This window comes from Acanthaster planci, linkage group LG10, assembly GCF_054643075.1.
Source record: "Acanthaster planci isolate LZ-2023a linkage group LG10, COTS_SCS, whole genome shotgun sequence".
In the NCBI taxonomy this organism is placed as follows: domain Eukaryota; kingdom Metazoa; phylum Echinodermata; class Asteroidea; order Valvatida; family Acanthasteridae; genus Acanthaster; species Acanthaster planci.
In genome coordinates, this window is record NC_141786.1 from 8,210,212 (window position 1) to 8,238,044 (window position 27,833).

At 44.0% G+C, this 27,833-nt stretch overlaps 2 protein-coding genes across 3 annotated transcripts; one reads left to right on the top strand and one right to left on the bottom strand.

The window, feature by feature from the left end:
• The first annotated feature begins 1,925 nt into the window (after positions 1–1,925).
• Positions 1,926–21,511, top strand: cfap91 (cilia and flagella associated protein 91). 2 transcript variants are annotated; one of them, XM_022247464.2, is made up of 18 exons: positions 1,926–2,142; positions 3,585–3,661; positions 4,595–4,752; positions 5,654–5,800; positions 6,741–6,925; positions 7,457–7,634; positions 7,913–8,070; positions 8,816–8,998; positions 10,346–10,486; positions 11,538–11,725; positions 12,428–12,574; positions 13,770–13,991; positions 14,901–15,049; positions 15,796–15,887; positions 16,693–16,878; positions 17,485–17,684; positions 18,901–18,973; positions 19,930–20,070. In XM_022247464.2, the coding sequence occupies exons 1-17, from the start codon at positions 2,076–2,078 to the stop codon at positions 18,931–18,933; spliced, it is 2,511 nt and encodes an 836-aa protein (XP_022103156.2). In that variant the 5' UTR covers positions 1,926–2,075; the 3' UTR covers positions 18,934–18,973; positions 19,930–20,070. The 2 variants fall into 2 exon arrangements, with proteins under 2 accessions (XP_022103156.2, XP_022103155.2); XM_022247463.2 differs by lacking the exon at positions 18,901–18,973 and having other exon boundaries at positions 19,930–21,511.
• LOC110985956 (transmembrane protein 218-like) lies at positions 21,512–27,057 on the bottom strand. Its single transcript, XM_087142332.1, has 4 exons — positions 26,968–27,057; positions 25,429–25,608; positions 24,338–24,434; positions 21,512–22,962 (listed from the first exon to the last, which is right to left on the bottom strand). The coding sequence occupies exons 2-4, from the start codon at positions 25,533–25,535 to the stop codon at positions 22,822–22,824; spliced, it is 345 nt and encodes a 114-aa protein (XP_086998458.1). The 5' UTR covers positions 25,536–25,608; positions 26,968–27,057; the 3' UTR covers positions 21,512–22,821.
• Between the last annotated feature and the right edge of the window lie 776 nt (positions 27,058–27,833).

The following is a 27,833-nucleotide window of genomic DNA, read 5'->3' on the forward strand; positions in this document are numbered from 1 at the left end:
TGTTTTTAAAGGACAACATTACGGACCAGCAGATGTTATAACCATTGACTGTAAAACTGAGTTCAAACAGAAATAATCGAGCTCAGAGCTGTCGACGGGACTGGATACTAAAACCCAATTTTCTGATAGATAATAAATTCATCAGATCTCGGGTAACTTTCCTCAGATAAGGAGTTTCTTCCCCACCCCACCTCCAACCCCTGGAAAAAATGGATCGAAAAATGAACAACACTTAAAAAAAGAAGGAAATGAAAAAAAAAAGAAATATCCAAATCACTTTAATTAGCTGTGTGAAAAAATGAGTCGCTGATTGCATGGTTTCTCGGATCGGACTCGGAACTTACCCCCTTCCAATTTGATGGTTTGTATAGTTTGCCAGTGCAAGTTGCCCCTTGCCGGAAATAACCTTTTCTCGTCCTGTTTCCAGTTTCCATGCTGAGCACATTTATAATTATATGGACCAAATCCGGTCGCCATATGTGCTCAGTAGCCGAAGGAGTAGCTTGGCCTACCGTCGGCACCGGACCAAGGCGGGGGAAGAGGGCGGGGGCTTGATTGGCCCCACCGTTTCATTTTTTGTATTTCTGGAGAACGAAGATAGAGCGTATATTTGATGCTCAGTTCTTTTTGTGAACTCTTCAATTATTTTTGTTGCTGATATATTGAAACAAACAAATCTCTGGGAATTTTGCGACAATATCGGTTCATGTTGGACTTATGGAGGGCGGGGAATTTTTTCGACGGGGGGGTGGTGGCCCCCCTTTTTGCAGAGCCTGTAATGGTTTGGGGGCTTAATAGATTGGCCCATTAATAGCTGATGCCTGATGGTCTAATAAATTGCCCCCTTTGAAAATCGTTCCGGCGCCACTGAAATGTCCACTTTCTATCACTTGTTCTATGAATTACTTCCACACTTAACATCATCAAGTTCTCGAAGGTTTCTGTTAACAATGCCATCAACTACAGTGGAAAATTTCTAACAGTGTACAATTAACATAGCTCAGATATAACGGTGCCGTATCCTAGTCCCCCGTGGCGAAACTGGGGGGGGGGGATTCCAATTAAGAGAGCCTCCTCATTTTGAGCATGGTCTGAGCCCCCCCCCTCCCCCGACAAATCCCGGGCCCTGTGTGCCACTCACGCCAGACCGTGGTCGTTGACCAGATAAATCTCAAAAAGATTTTGCCGGACTCAAGTTCAGAAGACTTAGGGAATTGCTAAATCACCCAGGATCGCATAACCCTTTTAAAATTCCTGCCGGTGCAGAGTGATGATGATATGTCTCACATCATGTGGAGGATCACAGGGCAAGTTTTCCATCCAAAATCGGCGGTCAGCTCGCGATGTCTGCATGTACACAGCCTGAGCCGGGGCGCGCCCACCCAGGCCCACCTGCCTAGTTGTCTCCACCTGCACCATTAATTTTCAAGTTGTTTAGCAAAGTAATAACACTGATCCCACATTTCTTCTAATTTCATTTAAAAACAATTTGCCACATATTTTCTGAAATGGTCACCGGTGTGGTTATTGTTCGCCAGCCGACTCCTTCAAGTTGCGTAGCGCCAACTGTACGGGACAGCTAACATCAGGCGTTTGCACAGCAAGCTACACAGATTAAGAGTCACAGAACTTGTGGCCCTACTTTTGTCTGCCGGCTTACGTCAATTGATGGATCCGCCCACCGTACGTTCCACACGCATTTCAGTACGAACTACACGTTTCTTATAGTTTTTATCGAACACGTACAAAAAAACATTATCATAAGAAAAAATAATAATTACATCTAAAATTGAAAGCACAGCTTTTGATACATATCGACTTTAATTTTTATACTGGAGTGATTTGTAACACAATGCAATGTTTCATGCAATTTCTTTTAAATATTTATTCGTACGAGGCTGTGTCGTCATGACTACAGTGGAATAAGCATATCATTATTACATGCATAGTACACACGATACGCGGTTTACCCGTCTGGGAATCCAGATGGAAGCAATTTTGAGCTTTAAAATTTGTTTCGATAAGGAAAACCTGTTGTAAAAAAATACTAGGAGAGAGATCAACAATTTGCCAGAATGTCGATGGGGCAGACGATGCGTGCACCCAGGGTGCAGCAGACAAGGACTCACGATTATCTTTACGGTGAGTTTCTGGAGTAAACACTCAGTAAGTCAGCTAGACCACTGCAGACGGTCCTGAGTAGTGATGCTAGTTCGGCTGTAACAATAACATTAATATGTCAAAACCCGTTGCGCTATTCCATCGATCATTTGGGATGCCATTTTATATTCCAGCATTAATGGGGGATGTTGTTTGATTCAGAATGGGTTCGTTACCCTTCTTGTTTGATTCAGCAGGGGTTCCTTACCCTTCGTGTATCAATGATCAATGGTCAACCAGTCCAGTGTCAACAAACACATGAAACGCAGTCAGTGCAGTGACATGTAGGCCTACTGTCAAAAAGACATTAGCAGGTCGGGGACCAAACTACAATCTAGCGACGTACCTAGTTCTGCTTATGTCGTTAGTTCAAGCGGCGATGATATCATTTTTATCAGGTCACGTGATAATGATGAATTTTGTTATCTCAAATATTACATTGTAACTTGAAAATCATTGAACAGTGATTGGCCTGGGCTAGTAATGGAATGCTGGTCAACTCGTACACATGCCAACTCGTATGCGCTAGCTCATACGCCGACCAACTCGTGTGCCAAATTGTACCATTTTAGTATGATACATACAAGTACATGTACATGTATGTGTGCCGTTGTGTTGCGTACATGTATGTGTGACAACTTGTCCGTTAAGACAACTTGAGCGTTGGAGGCCTGTATATGACAGAGTTTGGCGTGTTTAACACAGATTGGAGATCATGTGTTTGGGCAGATTTGCATTGCAACTCGACTCACCAGGCATGGTGTGCATAGGAACCTGATGATGCAGCATGCACTGGACCACTGGACAGCGTGTCAGCCACCCCCACCGGCACAATGCGTGTCTGCGAAAGCAATGCAGCATGCAAGGTAGTGCTGTGCATAGTCGGCATGGGTGCGCAGGTGCCTTGGTAGCATCATACCGATGATCAGTTGCTCGTCTGCTGGGGTGGGGGACAGAAGATCTATCCCCTTATCCTTTCCCTTTTTTTAAAATTTGGAATAAAAACGTGGGTGACGTGACCGTGAAGTGCATGCACACTCATGAGCCAACTTATGTCAGTCGAGTTTTTGAATGGTCGAGTTGTCTGTCCATTTAAGGCACAGACAGTCAACTTGTCCCTTCGGTTGAGTTGTTTCATTGGCCAAGTTGTCCTGAATTGAGTTGGCAAACAGTTGAGTTGTCTGAGCCCCGTTAAGGGGTAGTGATGCTCAGTGCAATTTTGACTCCCTCCTGAGTCGATTATCCTACGAATGGATTTCATTCAAAGTCAAATTAACTCTGGATGGAGTACAGTAAACTTGAGCAAAACTCAAGATGGCGCCAAACAGTGGAATGACCTTGCAAAATACCTTGAGGAAAGTCACAAAAGTACAGTTTCGAGGACTATCCAGTCAGTTTACATGAGTTTGTTTTGTATTTTACAGACAATGTGCACACACTGTCGAGTGAGAGGGACCATGCTCGGCATATGTTCAAGGCCCACACGAGCTTGGACAGGGTTGTAAGTTGGAAAAAAAAGTTTGTGTGTTTCCTAGACTGTTAATTGTTGCTTAAAATTGGTGTTTTTGCCAAAGCAGTGCTCCTAATTTTAGGTAATGAATATTTTGCCCAGTGTTGTAGTCAAGACCATCTCAGGACCAGACGCAAGTAACAGTGTGAACAATGACCAAGGAATGCTTTTGTTGCAGTTCATTTGAATAGCGTGTGACCAGTGTTCTAGCTAGGACCATTTTAGTGCCGGGTAAATTTTTGGATTACAAAGCACAGTGAGCGCAGTTCTTAATGCTTTCTGATGCTTGAAATACGATCCAATTGGTACATTTAAATTTTCAGTAATATTTCAGTTCATTTTTTTGGAAAATCCGTGCTGGGTGGCACTGCCAATTTCAACCCTGAGTGCCGGGCGGAAATTTGCAGTACCGGGTGGTGCCGCCCGGCGCCGCCCACTGCGGCTAGAACCCTGCTTGTGACTTGATTTCGGACTGGAGGTCTTGTGTTGAATTCTTGTGATGGCCTTGTATGGTTTGTGATGGTCTTAAGAGGTCTTGACTACAGCACCGATATTGCCTTGAGCGACTCTACATGTATAACTCCTAGTGCATATTTGTCATGAACTCAGTGTGATTGGCTGTCCTCAAACAGTATGAGAATAAAGGAGGCCCAGCCATTACTGCACTGGCAAAGACAATTTATGAAGTTGGAAACACTCAACAACCAGTTATTAAAGTTATCTGATTGTTTTAGTTTGGTTTTAGAAAAAGAATGTCTTTGAAATCAAAGGCTAGCCCAAGAGATCTATTGAAGCAAAAGTTCAGAAGACATTTTCCATGGTCAGCCAATAAAAATTCAGAATAACATAAATTGGTTGAAAAGAGACAGCCTTCGGTCTTGCGGGAAAACTTTCGAAACTGAACTTGTCACTCTTTCTCGGCAGAAAAAAGTTCCCCTGTACAAGACCATGTTCAGTGCACTGCGCCACCACCCACGGTTCCAAATGCGACTGGACACAACGGATCCCGTTCCGAGGTTCATCTCCCGTCAGTGGCGGGGCTACTCCACTCAAGCCAGAGAGGCCTTGGTTCGATACAAGACGTAAGTGTCACATCACTTCCAGAAGCTTGGCTGAGGCCAAACAAAAAAACAGCTGTGTTTCCGGTTACCAGACCCAGCCTAGAAAATCACGCTGAGCCTATATCCTTTTATTCGACAAATCAATGAAATATAAAAACTTATGGTGCCTTGCCCCGAGCCTAATTTTGTGTACATTGTCCTGTACATCGTATTGTTTCAACTTTTTTTTTTTGCTTTGCATGAGATGGACGGCTCTTGTGTGTTCATATTACTACTCAATCACAGGGCTGATGTGTAATATTGACATGCACATTTAAAGTATGAATCTGACACTGACTCATTGTAGTACCTGTTACACATATTCTCGCCCCCCCTTAAAAAAAAACAGATCATCATCGGACCTTAATTTTTTTGGCTATAAAAAGTCGAGAGTAAAAAAAATATTTTAACCAACCAACCAACCGACCACTCTCATTTATTTTTCAGTGTAATAGGAAGCACAACTAATTTTTTGTTTGGCCTAAGCAGGTTGTTTCTGTATTCAGCAACTATGGGCATCAGGGAGCCCCTTCAAATACCTCCCGCCTCCCCCCCCCCAAAAGCCACAAAGCAGATCTGTTTCAAGTCAATTTCACTCACCAGGCTCAGTTTTTATCTACAAATTACCTTAAAGTGAAATGGTTCCCTTCTTTCCACCAGGGATGGTATGCCCGTCCACAGCAGGTTGCTTCCCAGTTAATACCAATACCTATTTTCACTCCTGGATTGAGAGAGACAGTTGGATGCAACATATGATCACCGACTGGATTCCAACCCCAGACCCTCTGGTTACAAATTACAAGCCTTCATAACCACCACGACTCCCTACACGTGTACATGTATTGTGTTCATAACTTAACAGCCTGTGATGTTCTTGCCGCAGATTTAACTACGCACCTGATGTCAAGCTCCCTCCCGTCCAGTTTGCCCAGCATGATGTCGGGGGTCAGGATCGGTACAAGTTCTTCCGTCGTCCCATCATCCCTTTCTTGCAGCAGGTGCCTCCCGAGGTCGTTCTGCACACCTCAAAGTAAGTTGAGATTCCGCAGATGTTGCTGCGAGGTGAACGATTTTGATCGCTGACCCGCTCAGGGGGCTGAAGTTTCTGATAAATTCACCCTGGTGTAATTGCTAAGTTTATTATCGATTTCTCTCCCTTTATTTTATATCGTAGGACAAAACTTGAAAAATCTATTGAAGAGAAAAGATGTTCTGGTCTAGATAAAAGTTTGAACAAACTGACATCAGTGATGTGACAGTCCCCCTCCCAAAAAAGAAAATAGTATAAATGAATATGAAAATAAAAATTTGTATAAAGAAATCTAATAACAAATTGTAATTAAAATCATAAAGGCAAGTTTAAGTAATCCAAAGAATAAAAACACGATGTAAAAAAAACAAAAACAAATTAACCACATGAGTGAAGAATAAAAGATGACCAGCAAAACTCTCAATCTATTGATACAGTAATTAGTTAAAAACAAAAGCACCAGATCACGAATCATGAAAAAAAAAATAAAAGGAATAAGTAAAAAAGCAAATTATTGTACAGCATAAAAATGTTGTCTATTAGAGAGTAGCTTCAAGTTCACTTTTTTACTGCCTTGAGTAAAAAAGTGCTTGGACATGACGTTGGTGGGGGGTGCCCATGCAGCAATAGTTGCTAAACACAGAAGGTCGTGCACAGCAGTCAAGTTCAAGTAAACGCATAGCCTGCCTCCACAGTCGTCTCAAACATAGTGGGTCTACAAAACAAATGGGAGATTAGCATGTTCAGATGTCAGCCGCCGTTTGAGTCATAGTGTGCTGGATATTTCAACCCATCAGCTGTGCTCGTGTATGCAGGTAGCCAGATTATGTTCACAAACCGTCCGGCGTGAAATGGTTGAGGGGGAAGAAGTGTTACCGCTCTCATCTCCGCACAAAGTCAGGATTCAATCGTTTATTTGGTCGATTCTTTTCTCGTACAGGCTAGATCCATTTGGCCAGCAGGAGCAAGTCATGATGGAACGGTCCCCAACACCCCTAACTAGAACGGTGGACGTGCAGACAGATTACCGGGAGAGTGAGACACAGACGGACCCCTATACGCCAGAGTACGTGGTGCGGCCGGGCTCCCAGCCGGAGCTGCTCACGCTGGCCACTCTGTCATACGGTATGCTCGGGGGTCTTCAATGTCTGACAAGTTCAGTTTTCAAAAGATCTGAGAATTACGAGGAAGTGTTTTCATGCAAAGCCTCGCCTGAGACATATCTTGAACTATTAAAGGCTAGGTCTAGGTCTTCTGTGGGTGCAAATATCTGCACCAGCAATAACTAGGTGTGACAGCCCAATTTAGACATGGCTTGTGTGTCTATAATGTGACTTTTGACCTTATCATGACAAAATTAGAAAACTCGAGCCGTTTTGAGAATGGGCTTCGAGAGCTGTGGTTATGTCTTTTATCAGAAGGCTCCTTTGTATTTCCAATGGAAATTTTGTGAAATCGGTGCAGTCTTAAAAAATTAAACACTTTTAATGAATGCAAACTTTTTACCAGGACTGGTAGCTGCCAGTCATGGAAATGAACTGGACTGTTTGAAGACACTTCCAGAATTAGAGTGTCTGCTGAGAGGCTTCACATTGCTGTTACTTCTCAATGGATGTATTCTGAACTCCCCGATAATTGTTTTGCTGTTTGTTTCAGGTCACGGTCTGCCTGCGGGTCTGGCCGAGGTGGAGATGATCGAGAGGGCTCGGGCCAAGCGTGCCTGGGAGGCCACCCTGCCCTCCCTCAATGACGTCTCACAGCTGGAGAAGAGGAAGCGGATGATGGACGAGATGGAGCGGAAGGAGTGGGCTCTCAGGGAGCAGGAAATTGAAAAGTACAGCATTCCTTGTTTTTTTTACTTTGTCCTGCAAAAGCAAAGTTCATGAAGCCTTGTTTTATTGTGACATTTATTTGTTTACTTGAAGACGTACTTTGCATCAGGGAGATGTTAATTTTTGATAACAGGTTTTCTGCTTTAAACCAACGTATATCACTGTTTACTCAGTGTTTGTCCAAGAGCTTTCGACCAAAAAAATTCACAAGCTTAACGCTCTGATGGGACTCAAGTAAGCTCTGCCACTGACTATCGAGACCCTCATTGTTTTTCCCCAGGCTGCAGGAAGCGAGGTTGGAACTGCTGACCAAAATCCTGCGGGAGAGAGAAGAGAACCACGTGGAGCTGAACAGCAAGCGGCTGGACAAACTCTGGAGCAAGAAACAGAAAGAGCGGGATAGGAAGGTGAACTGGATACGCAAGGAACACATCAAGGGTGAGTCCAGGCAAGAAAGATGGTCAGCTTCACCAGTGTCTTCCACAGCAGGGACGGATGGCACAAAGTTGAAGAAGATTGTTCCCAAAAAAAATGCAAGGAATGTCAGAGATTGCATACCAGAGAAGAGAGAAATCTGGGTGACGGAAGGGAAAACTGCCCACACACGTCAGGCAGGCGCTACCAGTGTGAACGAAAAATTCCGGAAACGGGTGGTGCTTGAAAACTGGTTCTCTGTCACAAATTGAGTTCTGTGCAGAATTGTGAATAAGAAAAGAGGACTGCTGTTGGACACCAGCTGGAGTAATTGTGTATGCAGTTGATGTTCAAAGTTTAGGAAAGCTCCACATTTCACTTGCAGTTGTGGTCTAACGTTTATAAACACATGGCTTGTAAGTGTTTACAGGTTTGCAGACTCGATCTGTTCCTGGCAACCATTCCTCTTCTATAGCTGGGCAATCAGAACATTTACTGTACTTTCAAAACCTTGTTTTCAGATTTGAATAGATTAACTGCATGCGCTGGCCGATCAGCTCTGTAAAGAAGAATGATTGCCCCGAAATTTGACTTTCCAAAGTTGTCAAACACCTTCAGTCCTGTTAGTAAATACAGACTGTCGACCTCAACTGAAGGAGTTATTTAGTGTAAGCACCAGGAATTGGTTTGTCTTTATTAGCTTTTTACTTTGAAAGTCACATATTGTACAATTCAATTATTTTTTTTCGGGTGGAATGATTGTTAACAGCGATCCGGAAGCTGACCCTGAAACGCAGCCAGGTGGAAGGGAACTTGGAGCGGCGAGACATCACCCAGGAATATGCCAAGTACGAGTCGGAGGTGTACGGTCCTCGGACGCGGCACGGCGTCTTCCTGGACAAGGGATCGGAGCAGTACGTGGTCAAGAGCAAATACCTGGACACTTACCAAGGTGAGCGCCGAATCTCTGGTGGCTAAGGGCCCACCTGATTGAGTGGGAATGTGCAGAGAGTCGCAGAGGAGTGATGCAAAAGAGGGTTGCAGTGGTGTCATGGATGTGCTCCCTTAGCAATAAAGGTCCCAATATATGCCTACTTTGAAAAACTTGCACCATCATCATTACGAGATGATTGTTGAAGGAGGACAGAGGTTGGTTAACTGACCCACAGCATTAAACTGAAATGAATTCTTAGGGCAAAAATGCAACGCTACAAAACTCATGTGATGGTTAAAGCTTTCTAAAGTTCACAGCACTCCATACCTGTGATTCTCCTGTAATTTCACTTTAACGGACAACTACAGTGCCTCGTGGATCTGCGTTGAGTAGAAGTACCCCTCATTGCTTGAAAAGAGCAGAAGCACTCCCCTCATTGGTTGAAAAGAGCAGAAGCACCCCCTCATTGGTTGAAAAGAGCAGAAGCACTCCCCTCATTGGTTGAAAAAGGCAGAAGCACCCCCTCATTGGTTGAAAAGAGCAGAAGCACTCCCCTCATTGGTTGAAAAAGGCAGAAGCACCCCCTCATTGGTTGAAAAGAGCAGAAGCACCCCCTCATTGGTTGAAAAGAGCAGAAGCACTCCCCTCATTGGTTGAAAAAGGCAGAAGCACCCCCTCATTGGTTGAAAAGAGCAGAAGCACCCCCTCATTGGTTGAAAAGAGCAGAAGCACCCCCTCATTGGTTGAAAAAGGCAGAAGCACCCCCTCATTGGTTGAAAAGAGCAGAAGCACCCCCTCATTGGTTGAAAAAGGCAGAAGCACCCCCTCATTGGTTGAAAAGAGCAGAAGCACCCCCTCATTGGTTGAAAAGAGCAGAAGCACTCCCCTCATTGGTTGAAAAGAGCAGAAGCACCCCCTCATTGGTTGAAAAGAGCAGAAGCACCCCCTCATTGGTTGAAAAAGGCAGAAGCACCCCCTCATTGGTTGAAAAGAGCCATGTTGGTGTGCAGTGTTCATTTTGCTGGTAGTGATGCGACTGTAACACAAGCATTTCATAGTCGTTTGTGAACCAGCAAAGTACAGTTCCAAACAAAGGACCTTCCATTGGTAGGAAAAGGCTCTCTTTCTTGGTCCAGCTTGGGGCTTATAACGTTGCACTCACTGTTTACCATTTAGCCTGCAATTGCAGGGCTTTAATCCGTCTTTACAATTGTCAGATAGCAAATTTAGACGGTATCCCCAAATTTGCTTGCACATGGAAAGTCTTTTTCTACATGAGAGGTGGTATCTTCTGTTTATGCTACTTTCTGTGTGAAAGACAACGGTTGGCTGCAAACCTTCAAGATTTGATCTTCATTTTTCCAGGGTTGTTGGAGCTGGAGCACACCTTGCCGGACTTTGTGACCCAGCCCAGGGTGGTGGCTCCCAGACCCAAGTCGCAGGGCAAGACGGGCTTCATCAAACGAGCCCAGCGCCGACAGAACGAGCTGGATGAAATCTACAAAGGTAAAGAGGACCTGTCATTCCCCCCGTAAGGCTTCAGTAGCTCGTCGCTGACACCACAAACAGTCAAATGATGGTACTTGACTGTGCTCCGCTTGCAAAGAAGTTCCAGACCTGTGCCATTTTCGTCGCCACAAACTGTATAGCAAGCACCGCATCCACACACTCTACGCATTTTTATTTTCAGAGACTGAAACTTTTCTGAATTTCCCAAGTTAAAAGATTTCCGGTGCCAGTTTTTCTAAACCTTGCAAATGGATCGAGTAAACTCACGTAAAACACTGTCAGCGTGTTTCTCTAAAATTTTTTTCCACAGCATGGTTGTGTGTCCGTTTGTGAAAACCAGTCATATCTGTAACCCATCAGTGTTCATAATGCACACAGTGTTTGTTTAACACCAGGATTTCAAGAAGTGACGAGAAACAGTATGAGCATTTGAGATTGTAATGACAATTATGGTTGTTCATTTACAGAAAAGGGTTCTTGATGTTTGTCCCTTGGTACCTTGTAACACATTGGTCAAATAGGAATCTGATTGCCTCTGGTTTGCCCCTGGTAACACATTGGTCAAATAGAAATCCAATTGCCTCTGGTTTGCGTCACTTATTTGAAAGTTTCCATTCGAATCCCATCCATTAAACTTGTAAAGTTCTTACCCACAAGCTGTCAGAGCAGTGTGTACTCCTCATAAGCCCATACTTTTGAAGGACATAAACCCCAGAGGCAAATTTCCTAGACTGGAATACATTCATCCAAATTAAAACAGTTCAAAAAGATCATTCATTTTTGGATTTTTGCCCTGCCCGACCTGTATTTTAACGCTGTGTACTCAGTGTATAAAAATAACTCAGTGTGTTAAAATATACGTCTTGTGATTGATGCCCACATACATGGGGGAGCAGCACGGTTCATCAGGTTTTCAGAATTAACCCCACGTTACCTGATGTTTGAAAAGCTGATTATTAAAAAAGGAAATTCTGGGATTAGTGATTTTCATGTCAGGATGTTAGCAGTCTTTCAACTAATATAGCACACTGGGCTTTCTGATGCACAGGAATCAAGGACATAAAGACCAAGGGTAAGGAGGCTCCCAAGCCTCTGCGCTTCCTGCAGAAGATCGAGAAGCCCATCCCCCGGCCGCCCACGCCCTCCGTCGAGGTGCCTGACCTGGTGGAAGAGGAGAGGGAACTGGCTATCATCTTCCTGCAGCAGGTCATCCGTGGCAGGGCCATACAGAACATGGTGAGATCCGGGTGTGATTTTTGCCTGGTTGCTCGCTCTTCTTGGGGGGCTGCTTTTAATTAATTGGCTCTGTGCGTGCACTGTTGAGGGCACTTTAGTGGCTCTGCGGGCCAGTGGAAGGTGTGTTTTTGTTGGCCCTGTGTAGGCATTGTTAAGGTCACTTGAATCGCTCTGCATGGACTTTGAGACTGCTTTTATTGGCTCTGTGTGGGTACCATTGAGGCGGCTTCATTAGCTCTGTGCATGCACTGCTGAGGGCATATCATTAGCGCTTTACAGGAACTGTTGGTTCTGTGGTTCCGTGGAGGCACTGCAGTAGGGTGCCTTTTTGGTTCTTCACGTACTGTTCTGGTTTCTTTTAGTGATAGCTCTGCAAGTGCACTTTCGGTTGGCTCTGTGCTTGTGCCGTAAAGATTACACGATTGCCTCCGTGGGTGTACTCCCGAGGGCACTTTATTGGCTGCATGCATGCATCGGTGGTGGCACTCTAATGACTTTGCTCATGCACTGTCGAGGGCGCTCCAAAGCTAACCGTTGTGGGAATGGGATCATTTAGGACTTGGAAACTCAAGAAAGCAATTTATTTTGAAGGCAAGGAAGGAAGGCACTGATTTCAGCTGTTGTGACTAGCACCCCCCCTCGATGCAATTGACACGTCTTGTTTCAGTAGTAACCTTAACGTGAGGTTCTGTTTTCCATCAGATGTTTGAGGGCAAGGAGAAGCGGCAGGAGCTGATCAACGAGCTGCGCAGCACCCACGCCCTGCAGTCAGCCGAGCAGCAGATGAAGAAACAGGAGAAACAGTCCACCCTCAACCTGCAGCGACAACGCAGATTGCACCAGCACAAGGTAGGAGTGTATAGTAGCGCTGCTGTGCTGGCTCCGTGCATAGCATGGTATGGTCTGCTCATGAGAAGACTAGACACCCGAGTTGGTTCAGTTGTAGACAAAAGCTTGCATACAATGGAACCATATAAATTGGGTGATTCTATAAATTCAGGGTCGTATATGTGGCTGTCCCTATTACACCTGACCTGTGTACTTGGACAAGGGATATGTCATTGGAAGTGGCTTCAAACTATTTTGGTTCGTTGGGCAGGTAATTTGCATAACTTAATTACTCTTGGAGACAAAAGAATGTGCTGTCAACTTGCAAAATCATGCGCCAGATATCGCAGGGACAGGGGGGAAAAATTAGACCCAAAATTTATAGAGTGATCCAACTGCAAGTTTCAAGACCGATCATATTATTTTATTTTTCTCTGCAACTGATAAATCAAATTTAGACGAATTGTAACCAATATCTGTTATGCACGAGCAATTGTTTTTCTGTTAACCCACTTTGCATTGAAACTGTGCCTTTCTTTTACCAACAAATATCTTTTCATTCAGACTGAATTGGCATAAAAGCATGGGATTGTCTCAGACGTTTGTGTGGGTTTTTTCTCAGTCGTGTCACGATGTACATCTTAGAAACATTTCACCACCACTGGAAGTTACTTCACAAGTACATTATAAGTACCTCAGTCATAGTGCTAACCATAACGAGAGACTTTCCACAGTCATTGTTCTGCTCAATAATAGCGACATGAAGAAGTATTTGGCCAGGTGGAAGAGAAAGCTAGTGATAAACACAGCACTGGAGTACAACACTGTGTTCAGAATTAAATATCGCAGATCAGTGCCACCCTGGCATTAAACTGCATAAAATTGAGAAGTGTAAAAAAAAAAATGCAGACATGACCAGTATAGAGTCCCACTCCTCTTTGGGCCCCGAGCTGGACCATGAGAGGGCGCTATTTTCTTTTAGCAACAGAGACTCCTTTGGCACTAACTGCTCATCGCCGGTTCATGAACGATGAGGAAATGCTAGCACTGCAGTCGCGTTGCTACCAACAATATGAGTGCTCCCAACCAACACGGTTCTTTTCAACTGATGGTGGGGTTCTTCTGCTTGAGGCGGAAGGTAGGGAAAAGCAGACTTTATATAGGATAGGAGCAGAAGTAGCCATGTTAATTGGTAACGATCCCACCCACCTTTCAGGAATCCTTTGTGGACGAGGCCATGTCCCAGCTGGAAGGCGAGTCGGCCGGGGACATGCTGGACTTCCTCAGCAAGGAGCTGATTCGCCTGCAGGAGGAGCGGCGCATCCACGCCTACGCCATGCTGGCCGAGAGGCAGCGCCGCATCCGGGAGGCCGAGGAGTCTGGGCGGAGACAGGTGGAGGAGAGACGGAGGCGGGAGGAGGACGAGATCTTCAAACAGGTAGGCACGATGGACGCCTCCTCGATGCCAAAGATTTACCAGTTCAAAATATTCACGGCTTCTGACTGGTGCCTCGGAACAAAGGAAGTACCACCAACATAGGGCTGGGTAGTTCAGCCTGTTGAGCACCGGTAGAGCGCTGCAGAGGTCACAGGTTAGAATCCCGCTCCAGTCAGTTTCTTTATTCATCTTTATAATTAGTTTGTAAGCACCTAGTCAGTTACCCTTTATGTTTTGCTTGATAAAAATGTTTGCTTATGGCACACACTGGCTGTCTGACTCAAACCAGTCAGCTGGCACCCACAAACCCAGTGCTCGATTGGTTAACATGGTTAAGATGCTTACGCTAGTAAGTAGGAGGCCATGGGTTCGAGTCCCACCTGAGCAGGATTGCAAATGTCTTTCACAGGCTCTCTGACAACACTGATGAGACTCTGGGAAAAGTACAAAAATAAACACCTCTCCACACAAAAACCATTTATCTTGTGAAACATAAGTAAAAAAGGAACACATGACAAGTGAAGTCAGGGTGCTTTTGTTGATGGGTGTCAGTAACAAGACACACACATGATAATGAATGTAGGAAGTAAGCTGTCAATTAATTCTGATCATGTAGGTCAGTTCTAACATGTAGGTCACACATTGGCACATTTCACTTAGGAAGGGATATGAGGTTTGGATTAGTGAAAAAAGTCCGTAAGTGAATACTATAACCTTAAATAATCATTACGTCCACGTCCTTTGGAGTTCATTTCAACCTTGGCATTTGTTCGCCATAATTGTTAAGCCAAGAACTTAAGTAAAGAGTGTGCAGTTTTGAAGTTCACAGTTGCCAATTGTAAAAAGGCACTGACCTGTAAGGAATAAGTTGTTAGCAATTACAGTGACTGTACCTACCCCCTCTGGCAGGTTGTCAAGGTACATCAGAACTCAGTGGACACGTACCTGGAAGACATCATCCTGTCGTCCATGGACAACACGGCAGACAAGCAGGCCAGGGAGGAAATCCAGATGATGGCACAGCGCATCAATGAAGTGGCTTACGGCATGGAAGACAGGTATAGCTGGTGTATTTAGTCTGAGGGTGCAGCAAAAGTGCCAGTCTTTGAAAAATGTGGAAGTGATATAAAGTCTTTGCTAAGTACGGGCCCCCGCAGCGGCCTCCAAAGGGTGGAACCAGTTATTATAAGGGAAGAAATTGGAATTCAACAAGAGGTAACTCACAGTTGCACTTGGAGTATCCCACGAAACCCTAAAACATTTTAAACCTCAAGGTAAATTTCAAGTTTTACCTCGTTTGAATTTGCATTCCTCAGTTCCTGAACTGCTTCAGTCACATTGCATTTTTTTTCTCTCAAGCATGATAAGAGGCTGTTTATTTCGGATACGACGTGGAGGACAGCAGTCCGATGTTGGCCACCCGTGAGGTTTATTCCTACCTCATTAACAAAAATTTGAACCTACCAATCTATGTACACTTGTATCACTGCTTCACAGAAGTGCTGTGGTCAAGACCCCACAAGACCAAAAAAGCATTCATTCTGTTTTCATTTTTCGCATTCAGCCTGTTACTTGTGTGTAGTCTTGTTTCTGGTCTTGAGATCGTCGTGTTTATAAACCTTTCCTTGAAAGGCCTTTCATTTGTGCTATACCTTGTCATAATTTCCCAGGTGCTCCACTACATTTCGATTCCAGAAGCGATTAAGGATGATTGGTTCTGATGAAGACAGGGCTTTAGAATAAATCACCAAAAACATTGCTATTGGTTTGTGAGGATCATGTCATTTTTTTCTCCTTGTTGCAGGAAAACGGAGCTGGAATCAGAGGAGATCGTTGCTGAGCTGGTCTCCACGTTCCTGCTACCTGAAGTCCAGAAGATCACCGTCCGAGAGAAGGGTAAGCCATCAGTAATGCTGTAAGACTTGCAACCCTGCCTCCATCCTGACTTGAATCACTCTGGCTTCAGAAATGAGAAGCCATGCCTACTATAATAGACTAGCCACTCAAACATTTGGTCCCACTGCTCGATAATCAATGTTTACATTTTCTGAACGAACGTTCCATCAGAAAGTCTGCTTCCAACCTCGCAGTTTCATCATAAAGTCCTGTGGAAATTACATTCTGACACAAATTAGTTCCAAACATCTGAGCAGATTTCTATCAATTCTCCAGACTACAGACACTCATGGTATATCACATGATTCAGAGGGAACTCTATGTACCTGTGTAAGCTAGATTGATTGTATTGTTTGAGCGTGGTACCAGAGCATGGGACCCTTTCAGGGTTGGCGGTTGCTGACTTGATGCTGGTTGCAATTGCGTGGCCAGCAGCAGTTTATAATCTGTTCATCCAACAGCACATTTAGTGCCAATTACAGGATAATAATGAGGGAAGAACACAGTGAAGAAATGTTCAGTTTCAGAAGTGGGAGGAAAACCTAGGATAAATGTTTAGGGGAAACCCACGGACTCGGGGTAGGGATGGAAAACCCAATCCACACGTGGACTGAGCCAGATTCGAACCCAGGCCCCCAGAGGTAGAAGGCGAGGAAAGAAACACTACGCCAACCTGACCTGTGGTACATTCAAAATTTGAGGGTAAATGTTACTTGGGATTCAAAGTTAGCACTCAAAAAGCCTCTGGAGGAAGTTTTCCAACTAGAACTCATGACATTCTCTGCTCGTAACTGTTCCCCGCTAGTCAAACTGCAGCAGAGGAAGCACCTGCTAGCTGCTCATAAAATAGTCCACAAGGAGACAGAGGAGGTCATCACCCAGCATCCCACGCCAGCCAAAGCTCAGGGGTCACAGGGTCGAACTGTTGGGTCACCCAAGCCGGGCTCAGCCAAGGAGGGTCGGTCCACCCCCACAAAGACATCGAGGCCGGGTGAGTGAAGTGGCTTTGTGGAGCGAGACCATTGAAAGCACAAACATCTTTCTCTCCGGGCCGAAACTCGAAATCAATATTTAAGACATGCCCTTCTCTTTAAGTAAGGAACTGTGGACGAATCGATTAACGATTAGTTGCTGATGCATTTCGTAAGTCCAGCCACAAGCCTTATCACAATTAGCAGGCCGAACAAAAAAAAGGATAGTTTTTGTCAAATTTGAATAGCTTGTGACTTGCCTCAAGACTGGATGAATCGTGATGGTCCGTTTTTATTTATATTTTGGTTATTTTTACCTTGCACCAAGTCTATTTTAATACATCACTTTGTACTCAGTATTGTCCAAGGGCTTGTGGAAAAAAACCAATATGCAAAATGTTTTACATGGTACCAGGTTTCTTGACTCTAAACTAGTCAGCCATACCATGCCAAGCTTGGTGGTCGAGTGGTAAGAGGACTGTACTAGTTAGCAGGTCATGGGAGGTCAATCCTCCAAAAGTCTCCCAAATCACCTGTTAGATTTGTAAGCATCCCATAGGTGTGTGGTTAAGAATGATCGTTTTGGAGGGTTCTAACCCGGTATTCCATGATCCAATGACTTACAGGATCTGCTGCCAAGTCCACCAGACGGACGCCAACTCCCACAGCCGGGGCACCTGCCACGCCCGTCACCTCCAGACCCCCTAGCGGCACGACCCGTGGCTCCCCTGCCCCCGAAGGCACCGGCTCCCCTAAGCCCAGACCCGGCAGTGGCCGTAGGAGGTCGGACGGATCGGCCGCAGGGTCAAGATCAGCCTCGCCCAAGGTACACACTCAGAATGTGTTTCACAATTGGCCAGTGTTGAACTGGGGTAGCAGAGTATTAACTCATTGTTTGCTGTGGAAACTCGCACCCGTTTACATGATGCACAGCTTCATGGATGTAAACTCAACAAAGACCACATCTTAATTGGGAAAGAGTGTAAATTCTAACATGAGGTGACTAAAGGTTAACCTTGAGGCTTTCTGAGGTTTAACAAGGGGTATAAACTCAAGTTGTCCCTCCTGCCTGTGGCACATGGATGTCACTTGTAGCCAGCGGCTTCCAGTGTATTTGCCATTCTGATCTTTCCAACTCAACGTAATTGCAGTATGCTAAATGGTACGGTAGGGTGCTAATATGGTAAAGTCCCTTCGTACCCAAGGTACAAATTCTACATTTAGAACACACTGGGTTGTTTGGAGGATGCACATCTCAGCAGGTGTTTGCGGTTAAGTCTCGGATCTTCACGTTCGCATGCTCTTTGTTATTTCCATCTCGGAATGAACCCAACCTGTGCAATATCCCATGCAGTGTGGCAGACTGGATTGATTTGGACCTTATTGGTAGCTGGGGTGGGTTGTGGGATCATCGCATCTTTTTTTCCTTTTTGTTCATTTAAGAACTCTGTTCAGCTCATTCCACCAAGATGGCGTAAGCAGGAGCCATGACATTGAGTGCAAACCGCCCATACCCTTTCACGTACTTATATTTTGGCTGCTTTCAGTTTGTACACACAATTCGTGTAGTTATGTTACATGCTAGCACAGCTGGAGACTTTCTGTTCGCAATCTTCAAGTTGCATCCCCATGGGGGTTTTGATTTTCCTTGTCTGTTTGTCTGCTCTTCACAATCCTGTTTCAACAGGAGGCTTTAAAAAAATGTTACATTGCATCTTCACTATATTTTTGTACAGTGATTGTCAACTGAAAATTGATATGAATACATCTTCCCACACTGTAATTACGCACAGAGTGACAAATTGTAAGATTTTTCAACTGGATCGATATCAATTCTGAAATGTTGGGTCCATCTGGTGTTTAAGTATAGAGCTTCCCTTCAGTTTTATTCTTGGAAAACGAAAACGTAATTTTGCATTCATATTGTTGGAACACTTCCCTCTAATGTCACACCTTCACCATGCCTTTCACAGTATCTGTCCTGCCATCTGTCTGCCTGTCTATCACCCTGTGTGTTTCCATCCTTCTGCTTCTTCCGGCAGGTTGTCAGCAGTGCCACTCAAGTCACTCAATAACTTCCCACTTGATTTCCTCTGCCCTTTCCATGCTTGCAGTGTAAGTGACAACCACTTTTAGGGTTTTGCTTGTCGCAAACAGTGGTTCATTTTCATGTAGCAGTGTTGTAGTCGAGGCTATCACAAGACCATGCACAAGACCATGCACAAGACCATGCACAAGACCATCACAAGCCCAGTAACGACACCATCACAAGACCATGCATAAGATCAGACACAAGCCCATGCACAAGACCAGTCACAAAACCAGTCATAAGGCCAGACACAAGACCAGACAAAGACCAGTCACAAGACCATCATAAGACCAGACACAAGACCAGCCTGACACAAGCAACAGTGTTAACAAGGACAAAGGAATGCTTTTGTTAATACAGTTAAGGTGAATAACTTCTGACTGTCTTGAGTTCTGACTGGAGGTACTGTATTGGTCTTGTGTTGCTCTGAAGAAGTCTTGTCTACAACACTGTCATGTAGGTGCTTGTAATAAATGTTTGCCTTCATTGTGCAGGTAACTGTATTCCGTGATGGGCTTATCGTACATTTTTCCATGTTGCATAAATCTGAAATTAGATACACAGATGTCTTTCGTTAAAACAAAGTTTGTGGGGACCATGCCCACAAACCATGTTGGTTGTTTTCAAATTTCACAGAAAGAGGGGTGCTGGCTTTCCCTTTCACTGTGCATGCGTGGTGTACATAGATGTACAAGTGCCTGTATGTCGTGTAGATTCTCACGTTCAGACTCTGTTCTGATGACACTCTAAGGGAGAACAGTCAATTCACAAAGCAGCGGACATCTTGGGAGCTGGAAGGATTTCACCCAGCTGATGTACTGACAGTTTGCAGTGTGTAATAGTAATTAAGAAGTTTTCATCTGCTCAAAAGTTTTTCTGCCTCTGATGGTACTAACTTCTGTTGTCACATACGTAACCTCTGTTTGGCGTCAAACTTGCTTATCCAACCTTTTTTGTGACCCCTTTTATTTGTGCCTCACAGGTTTCAAAGCAATCACCTAGATCTTCCCCAGTCCCCCAGCAATCTACATCATCACCCCAGCCGGTCACGGAAACACCGCGCTCACCCATCCAGGAGCAACCATCCGTCCAAACTCCACCGCCCCCTGTCGAGAAAGACACAACCCAGGATACCGTTGCAGCAGTTGAACCGTCCAGCATCCAGGCCCCTGATGCAGATGACGCCCCGCCCCCTGACGCCTCACCCCCATTAGTCCCCGGTGGGGTAGAGCAGACCGAGCCTTCGCTTGACCAAACTGAGCCAGGCCCAGAGAAGGAACAAGACCCCATCGCCAAAGAGCCCACAGAGAAGACTGAGATTGGTGAGACCACGCCCAAAGAGGATGCACCCGAACAAGACACCTCTGCTGCAGAAGCCCCCGCTGACCCTACCCCTGCCCTAGCTCAGGACCTCCTACCCCCTCAGTCCAGTCAGTCCTCCCAGCTGGGGGATCCGCAAGCCCCAACGTCTGGCCAGTCCAACAAGAGCGGCAAGCAGACGGCGGACTCGGCAACTCAGGAGGATGCTAGCATAACCATAACAACGGGACAGGTCCAGGATGAGAAAAAGCCACCAGGAGAAGACACCTCTTGAATCAGGAGTTACCCTACACAATCTAGATACTACCCTCCTATTGTCCGAATTTTAGACGGTCAGTCATTTGGGTTTTGCAACTTTTGGCTTTTTGAGCAAGTACAAGATTCATATAAATGTGATCATAGCAACGTATTTAACCATCCGTCCAGATCACTGTGTACATGTACATAAAGACAATATCTATGGCTTAATCTAAAGGTGTATATATGTACAGTATAACGATTTTCAATATTTTGTCAGTCTAGGATCCTACGTGTGCTTAATAGTTTCACTGGCTGACTGCAAGAGTTCACGTAACTTTTACCAATTCAAGGACATTAATAGTTGTCAATTATGTTAGAAGCCATTCGCAAGTTGTCACTTTGCCAAGGGTTCAACACGCCTGCTTCCCGCTGACGCTTCAAAAGCATTTAGAATAGCATTCAAGAGGCAAACCAAGGTTCATGTCAAATAATTTTCAAGGTGGATATTTTGCGGCTGGTTTGAAGTTTGGTTCACCTTGTGGTGTATATATCAAATACGCGGTGCTTTTTGTTTATTGAGTAAATCTTCCATTATTCCATAAGTTTTGAGTATTTTTCTGCATTGGATGGTTGCATTGAGTCTTTGACGAAGCAATCATTCAAGCATGTCATCACCTAACACCTTGATTAAAAGAGTTTATTCCTTGTAAATTGGCTAACTTGTATGATACTTGTTGCATGTACGTGTTGTACTAGCATGGAAGTTTTTGGTAGTGAACACACACGTACAGTGTTCGTATGTTTTTCATTGGTTTTTGTTTACAATAGCCACAATAGTTTGTTTGGAGGCATTTTCGTTGAAAAAGTTAGGGTGTACAAAGTGAGCAAAGATTTGTAATGGGTTCAAAAACGGACCCACGATTTGGGGAACTGGTTTTAGCTTTGGAAAACCCCACTTGTTTCAATGTTCTGTACATAATAAACTGAATATATGTAGATGCAAATCTGGTGACCTGAACTGCTGCTTTTTTTGGTTTAATCTCGTAAGTATTTTAGGTGAATTTATCACTATAGCCCACCTATGATTCGGATTGAAAAGTCCTCTCACAAAATCGATTGACTTGTGTAGAATGCTGGAGAGAGGGTTATTAAACGGATCATGCTGCTACAAGTTACCCATCCCAGGGCACATGTTTTTTTGTTGAATACATGTACGTCAAGCACCGAATCTCTAACACTGGAACCTTTTTTTTGCCAGGGCGGGGCATAATTTACAAAATACTTTGGAAAGCAATTTTCCTTGTACAAAATTCTTCATTGTAAGTAAACATTTGTGTTTAGTGTGGGGGAAGGTCATTAGAACTCTGTCTCTGAAGGGTCACTTTCCTATCCTAACCACGCATATCAAGACCACACCGAGTTCCCCCAGCCAGAAGTTGAACTCTCATAATATGTAGAAATGAAAGTTCCTGTGCTTACCCCAAGCTGACGATCCTACTCATCACTAACAGAAATTTGGCTGTTTCCACAATTGCTGAAACTATATGTACGCATAACAGTAGCTCATACTGCAGGAATGGTTACAATGCAATTTGAATACATTAAAAAAGGTTTGTAGGAACAGCAAAGTTCTGTTAAAAGTAGTTGAGTAGTGGCTGAAATGAAAACAATTGTTCAAAGTGAGGCAAACCCTGGAGTCACAGTACAATAGGCACCTTCCCATTACTGAGGGCTCAATAAGTCAAGAGGATTCAGGAAGCAGGATCTCAAATGGCCACTTTGTGCACAAAGTCCACTTTTGTTTCCAAGCCACTTGTTGCTTGTCACATACGTGTCAGTTCTCTGCATTGGGCTTTGATGTTCTTGGGTAGCTTTCAACAGCAGCACCTCCGATTAGAACAGGTGAATGACGTGATGGTAGGATATTTCAAGTCCTCCTTGAGGGAATCCATTCAAGCCCAGATTGGGCCGGCTGTAATTATAAGGTTTATGATCCAGGGCTCCATAGCTGTACAACAATACTCCCTACACCCATGACGGATGACGAGTGCAGGCAGCTTTAAACTGCCATCGGTAATACGATGTCACCTCAGCAATACTCGTCTCTTCGTCTCCCAAAAAGCTGCTTTCAAGACATAACTGGAGTCACTTCCGAGAGGTCTATGCCTCATCATGACAGTACACTCACACTGTTAACATTCACAGAACTTGTGCAAGTATGTAGCAGATAAAAACCTGTCTCTCTACAAATTCATGAGGTGTTGATTTGATGCTGAGTCGCACTTTACTGCCAGTCTGAGTCAGGTTGACAGGCTCAGAATCTTCGGCTCTTGATGGGCTTGGCATAGATGGGTTCCGTCCAATGAAATATGAACATGAAGACAAGGCAGAGCAGGGCAAATATACTGATGACTGTCAAAATGATGATTCTCGGCCAAAACATTCGGTCTGTTATCTGGAAAATGCAAAATAAACAAAATTCAAGCTTTTTTAAGTGTCATAAAATAACAGAACTGCAGCAAACTGCTTTTTGGTACAGTCACCTAAAAATAATATGCAAAATGAGGAACTTAGAGGGCCTAAAATTTCGATCCTAGCAGAATCGTTCTCCAAAGCAAAAACGGCAGTTATTCTTAGTAATTTGCCTTAAGCGTATGGACTTGTACAAGCACTAGTAAAAACTGCTACGGCCAAGAAGACTGTTGACTCTCCACACATAAAAAAGCACTATGTAATAACATAATGAGCAAATCAATGATCCAAAAGCACGTACTGAAGCACATCTGAGGTCACTCAAGGACAACAATGTGAGTGTATGTTCCCTGTCAGCACGGCCATACGCCAACTCGCATGTGTGCTTTGCTGTCGAATAACCCTGCCTTTTTGCAACACCCATTTAGTTCATTCTCAGCTTCTTTGTTTTCCCACGCAATGTGGTTTGTTCCTCCCACTTCGTTTATTTACAACCAAAACTGCTGGTACACGGAAATCATACCCCTCGTAACCAGTGAGAACATTTCCAAAAAAAATTCAATTCGTGTTAAACTACAATCATGAGTAGATTGCACATGACAAAATGTGTAAAAAGGAAAATGTACAAGGAAAAGGGGCCTTACTTTTGGATACATGCATCAGATACCTGACATGTATATAAATGTAGGTGCTCTCCTAACACCTTTAAGAGTGTAATTTTGTAATCAAATAATTCCATTTACTGCACAGATTTTCGCCTTTTTGAAGATAATTATTCGAACACTTGATATGCAATATCTGAATATTTGAATAATCAACACGGCCCCACTTCACTTTACATTTTCACTTTTGTCAAGTCAACAGTGCTACAATTCTCATTGTTAGTGGCAATGATCTTGGAAGTGAACTGCTTCAAGTAGTGTGACGTGCATGGCCGCTTGTTCATGCTGGATGGGTAATTCCAGAAATTGGGGGTCCATTTTTTTGTGTGTCCCTGTCACGTGTGACAGGATTTTTCTAAATTCAGAACACAGTTTCTTATTTCCAAGAGTCATGAGTTTATGCAAATTACCTGCCAAACAAAATAGTAATAGTTTCAAATCAGTTCCGGTGATATTTCCATGTCAAATAACAACAGTCAGATGTAACAGGCACACAACAATGGACCCCTGGAATTACCCGGATGCAAATACCAAGCACTTTTGATGTGATTTGATTTTGACAACATTTTAGAATACTTTGGAGAGGTTGAAACGGCTTCAATTTCTGCAAATTCGCAGCAAGCATGTGTGGCATAGCATCACTCATATGCCAGCCCGGTTGTATGCTGATATTTTGGTGGGTTTTCTGCCATTTACCCGTGTGTCTGGCTCAGGGTTGACTCCTTCTTTGGGGTAGATGATTAGGATGACCGTAATCAAACCGGCCAGCACTACCAAAGCAATGCCTCCATACCTGTGTGAACCAAAAAAAAATGGGCAAGTTTTACAGCAATTTTAACCACAACCAATGAAATGGCAGGATTCAGAACTGTCCAGATTTCATAGTACAGCAGGCCTCGGGGTACCTGCTTCCCTTTATAGTCACGCACAGCTGTTGTGGAGATCTGAAAACTTCAGTAAATCACACTTCGCTACTGCAGCGACCAAGATGTCACGGGGACGCTTGAGTGCCTCCACAACCAATCAAAATTTATCCTAAGGACAGAAATCTTCCTCACAACGGGGCACCATCTTAGAGCACAGTCAGCCAGGATTCAATCCGTCAGGTCCGTCGGTGGGTCAGTACTTGAAGTCAGCTTGTAATATGCACACAAGTGTGTACGGGCAAAGCACAGCACATCACTGACTACTGAGTGACATTTGCTGCTTCACAGACTCTGTGAATTTTGGCCCAGAGGTCAGTTTCTGCCGTTGTGATGCTGCAATTTTACCAACATTTGCTAATAGTAATAATGATAACAAAACAGTGCACAAACCCACCAGATACCAAGCACTCACGGCGCTACATACATGTACATGTATTATCATTACCCCTGCACATTGGGCGTACAACAACGGAACATTCCCCAAACCATCTCAGACCCACTCAGACCAACACACCAACATCTCTTACAAGACAACGTGGCACAGGTGGCCTGAAGACTACCCTTCATGCCACTGCATCGCTTGTGAATCCACTTCCCACATGTTGTAGGTTCATGTTAGCTGTGGCTTAAAATTACACTCAACTCTATGGACAGAGGCTGAAACCACAATCATAGACTCCTGTGTATCAACCCATAGCCAAGAAATTCAGCGACAGCCTCAGCACAAAATTGGCTGTTAGAGCAGTGCCATTAACATGATTAAATTAGACCCCAAGAGTACATGACCTGACTGACAATATAAAGCAATATTCTGTGACAGATTTCCCTGCTAAGCAGTACTGTGGTACAGCTGCTACTTACTTGGCACCCCCGGAAGCCCTGGACAAGATGATGGACATCAGTAGAGAGAAGCCCCATATGATGGCTAGGGTGAACAGGCCAGCACCGATGCCGAAGACGAGAGCCATGGTGAAGGGTGATCAAGGTTCACAATGCAGGAAGGCACTCCATGTGGCCACGGTGGTACTTCATCATTATACTCTGTGAGACAAACAGAGTGAATGTTTTATTAATTGGTTGCTTGTGCATTTTTTTCCTTTGAAAAGAGTTCTACACATGGACATTACTTGACACCTTGTAAACAAACCCTAGTCTGATCAATTGTATTTTGTAAGTAACTACTTTTATATTTGACATTTGACATGTGTAATTATGCTGTAGCTTTCCAATGGCTGATTTACCACTTGCAAGGAAACCTTTTTGAAAATGTACAGTCGGCATGGCAACATTACCATTTTACTAAATCTGGAAAATCTCCCTTTCAGAGTGAGGGAAACATGTACACCTGTACATGTAGTGTAGTTAATTGATTTCATTCAAAATAACTCGTAGCTATGACCGCACCGAGTTGTACACTGGATGTTGCATCACTCAGGAAATAGTCATTGGCATGCATGTGCAGACACTGCATGCTTACGTGTACTGTAAATAGCTAGCTCAGCTGGGGTGTCATGGCGTTGTCTCTAGCTACAGGCCCCATTATTAGCATGCTGTTGAATTGCCACGTGACAAAGATGGCGACTTTGAGCTTGGCCAATAGGAACGTTTCCAGTTTGAACAGGAAATTTCTCTTCTTCCCATATGAGTAAATCTTTATACCATCATGACTGGGATTTCCGATTCCTGCTGAATCGTACAGTCATGACATTGCCTGCATTAGACGTGTGAGACATGACCTTAAATAGTTTACATGGTTTAAGGACCGTTTTAGAGGTGAATTCTGACATATCTGAGGACTTTGATTCAGGCATGTCAAGGTAGCCTACAACACTGCGCAAGCTATTTTTGAGAGAACCGATTGATGGAAGGGAAGGCCTGTCAAGGGTAGACTCTACTCTACTCTACTAACCACGTCCAAATGTTAAAAGAGCCGATTCGTAGAGTTAGAAGGCCTACTCGGACTACGTTAGGCCTAGTTTAAGTCCTCCATCATGATTATGCCCATGCCATGGCATGGTAGGACATGCATAAATGAGTGAGGGCGCTGTTTATTTGGAAACTTATTTTCTTACATAGGAAATTAGTGATTACGATTCATCTTGTTTTTTGCATGCTGTAGCTCCATTTAATTTCCAATTTTTAAAATTTTTGAAATATGAAGTGAAAGTTTTACCAAAATATGAATTTTGAGGTTTTCAGTTAAAATCCTGACTCACTTTCGTGTACTAAATAATCACAGTTTGCTCTGCATTACACGTGTACAAAAAGCATATCTCAAAACATCCCCACTTCAAATCGATTTTCCTTTGCGAGTCCGATGGAATCCAAATTTATACCAAAACGGTTCTTACGACATCTTTACGACCATGTGACTTCAAAAATAAAAATAATGTTACTCACACAGGTAATTTTGACGCAATATGATGAGAGAATCTTGTTTGACTTCCCGGCGCTACCAAAACACAGCGTTCTTCGCAACCCAGAGCAGCGAAACAATTGCAACAGCGCCACCATTCGCTCACACTTCAGTCATGTTCAAACTAGGCGCGGAGCCGGGTCTTGTTGCCGATCACATCCCATGTTAGACATCATAATCGGTCACTAGAAATATGGAAGGGCTGCGTAGCACCTTGATCAGAATATCGACGACAATATAATATCAAACCAGTGCTCTGAAATATGTGATTGCCGAGCTTTCGGTAACTGAGTACCTTCTTCAAGCATATTCAGTTCCCTCTGCTTGCCCTGAAGAAGGTACGCGGTTACCAAAAGCTCGGCAATCACATTATTTCAGAGCATTGATTTGATATTATATTCTCATCGATAATCGGTCACACTGGATCATAGCCTGGTAAACCATAGAACTGTGTATTTCTCTCACATTCGCACACTGGCATTAGCGAATTAAAACCTCATGATCACTTAAACCAGGCTTCGCTTGGATATTTTCGATACCGCTTTAAATAGAATGAAACAGTCCAAGACATTAGCTGACTTTAACATGTTAGTCCCAAAACACGCCGCGTCAAGAAGTCCTTGTTGGCAGTGTCGGCGAGATGGGATTCATTTGGCGAAGAATTTTTGAATCCTTTCCAATACTCGGCTAAGTCTCTGTTGCTGGCAGCGGCTCACCGCCAATCCGCGGATGCTGGCCTTCATTTTTCAAATTAAATATGGTATAACTTCTTCAGTTAAAGTTCTTGGCTCAGTTGCATATGGCGCGCATACGTTTATTAAAGTTAAAGCGGTCCCTTTTAAATATTTCA

What these genes read in the sequence shown, in the direction of transcription:
- LOC110985956 (XM_087142332.1), bottom strand. Translation starts at nt 25,535, where the DNA reads ATGGCTCTCGTCTTCGGCATCGGTGCTGGCCTGTTCACCCTAGCCATC. An exon ending in AGGGCTTCCGGGGGTGCCAA is followed by an intron (nt 24,435 to 25,428) that starts GTAAGTAGCAGC and finishes TGGTTCACACAG; the next exon opens with GTATGGAGGCATTGCTTTGG. An exon ending in ACCCTGAGCCAGACACACGG is followed by an intron (nt 22,963 to 24,337) that starts GTAAATGGCAGA and finishes TGCATTTTCCAG; the next exon opens with ATAACAGACCGAATGTTTTG.
- cfap91 (XM_022247463.2), top strand. Translation starts at nt 2,076, where the DNA reads ATGTCGATGGGGCAGACGATGCGTGCACCCAGGGTGCAGCAGACAAGG. An exon ending in AGGGAGCAGGAAATTGAAAA is followed by an intron (nt 7,635 to 7,912) that starts GTACAGCATTCC and finishes GTTTTTCCCCAG; the next exon opens with GCTGCAGGAAGCGAGGTTGG. An exon ending in GCTTACGGCATGGAAGACAG is followed by an intron (nt 15,050 to 15,795) that starts GTATAGCTGGTG and finishes TCCTTGTTGCAG; the next exon opens with GAAAACGGAGCTGGAATCAG.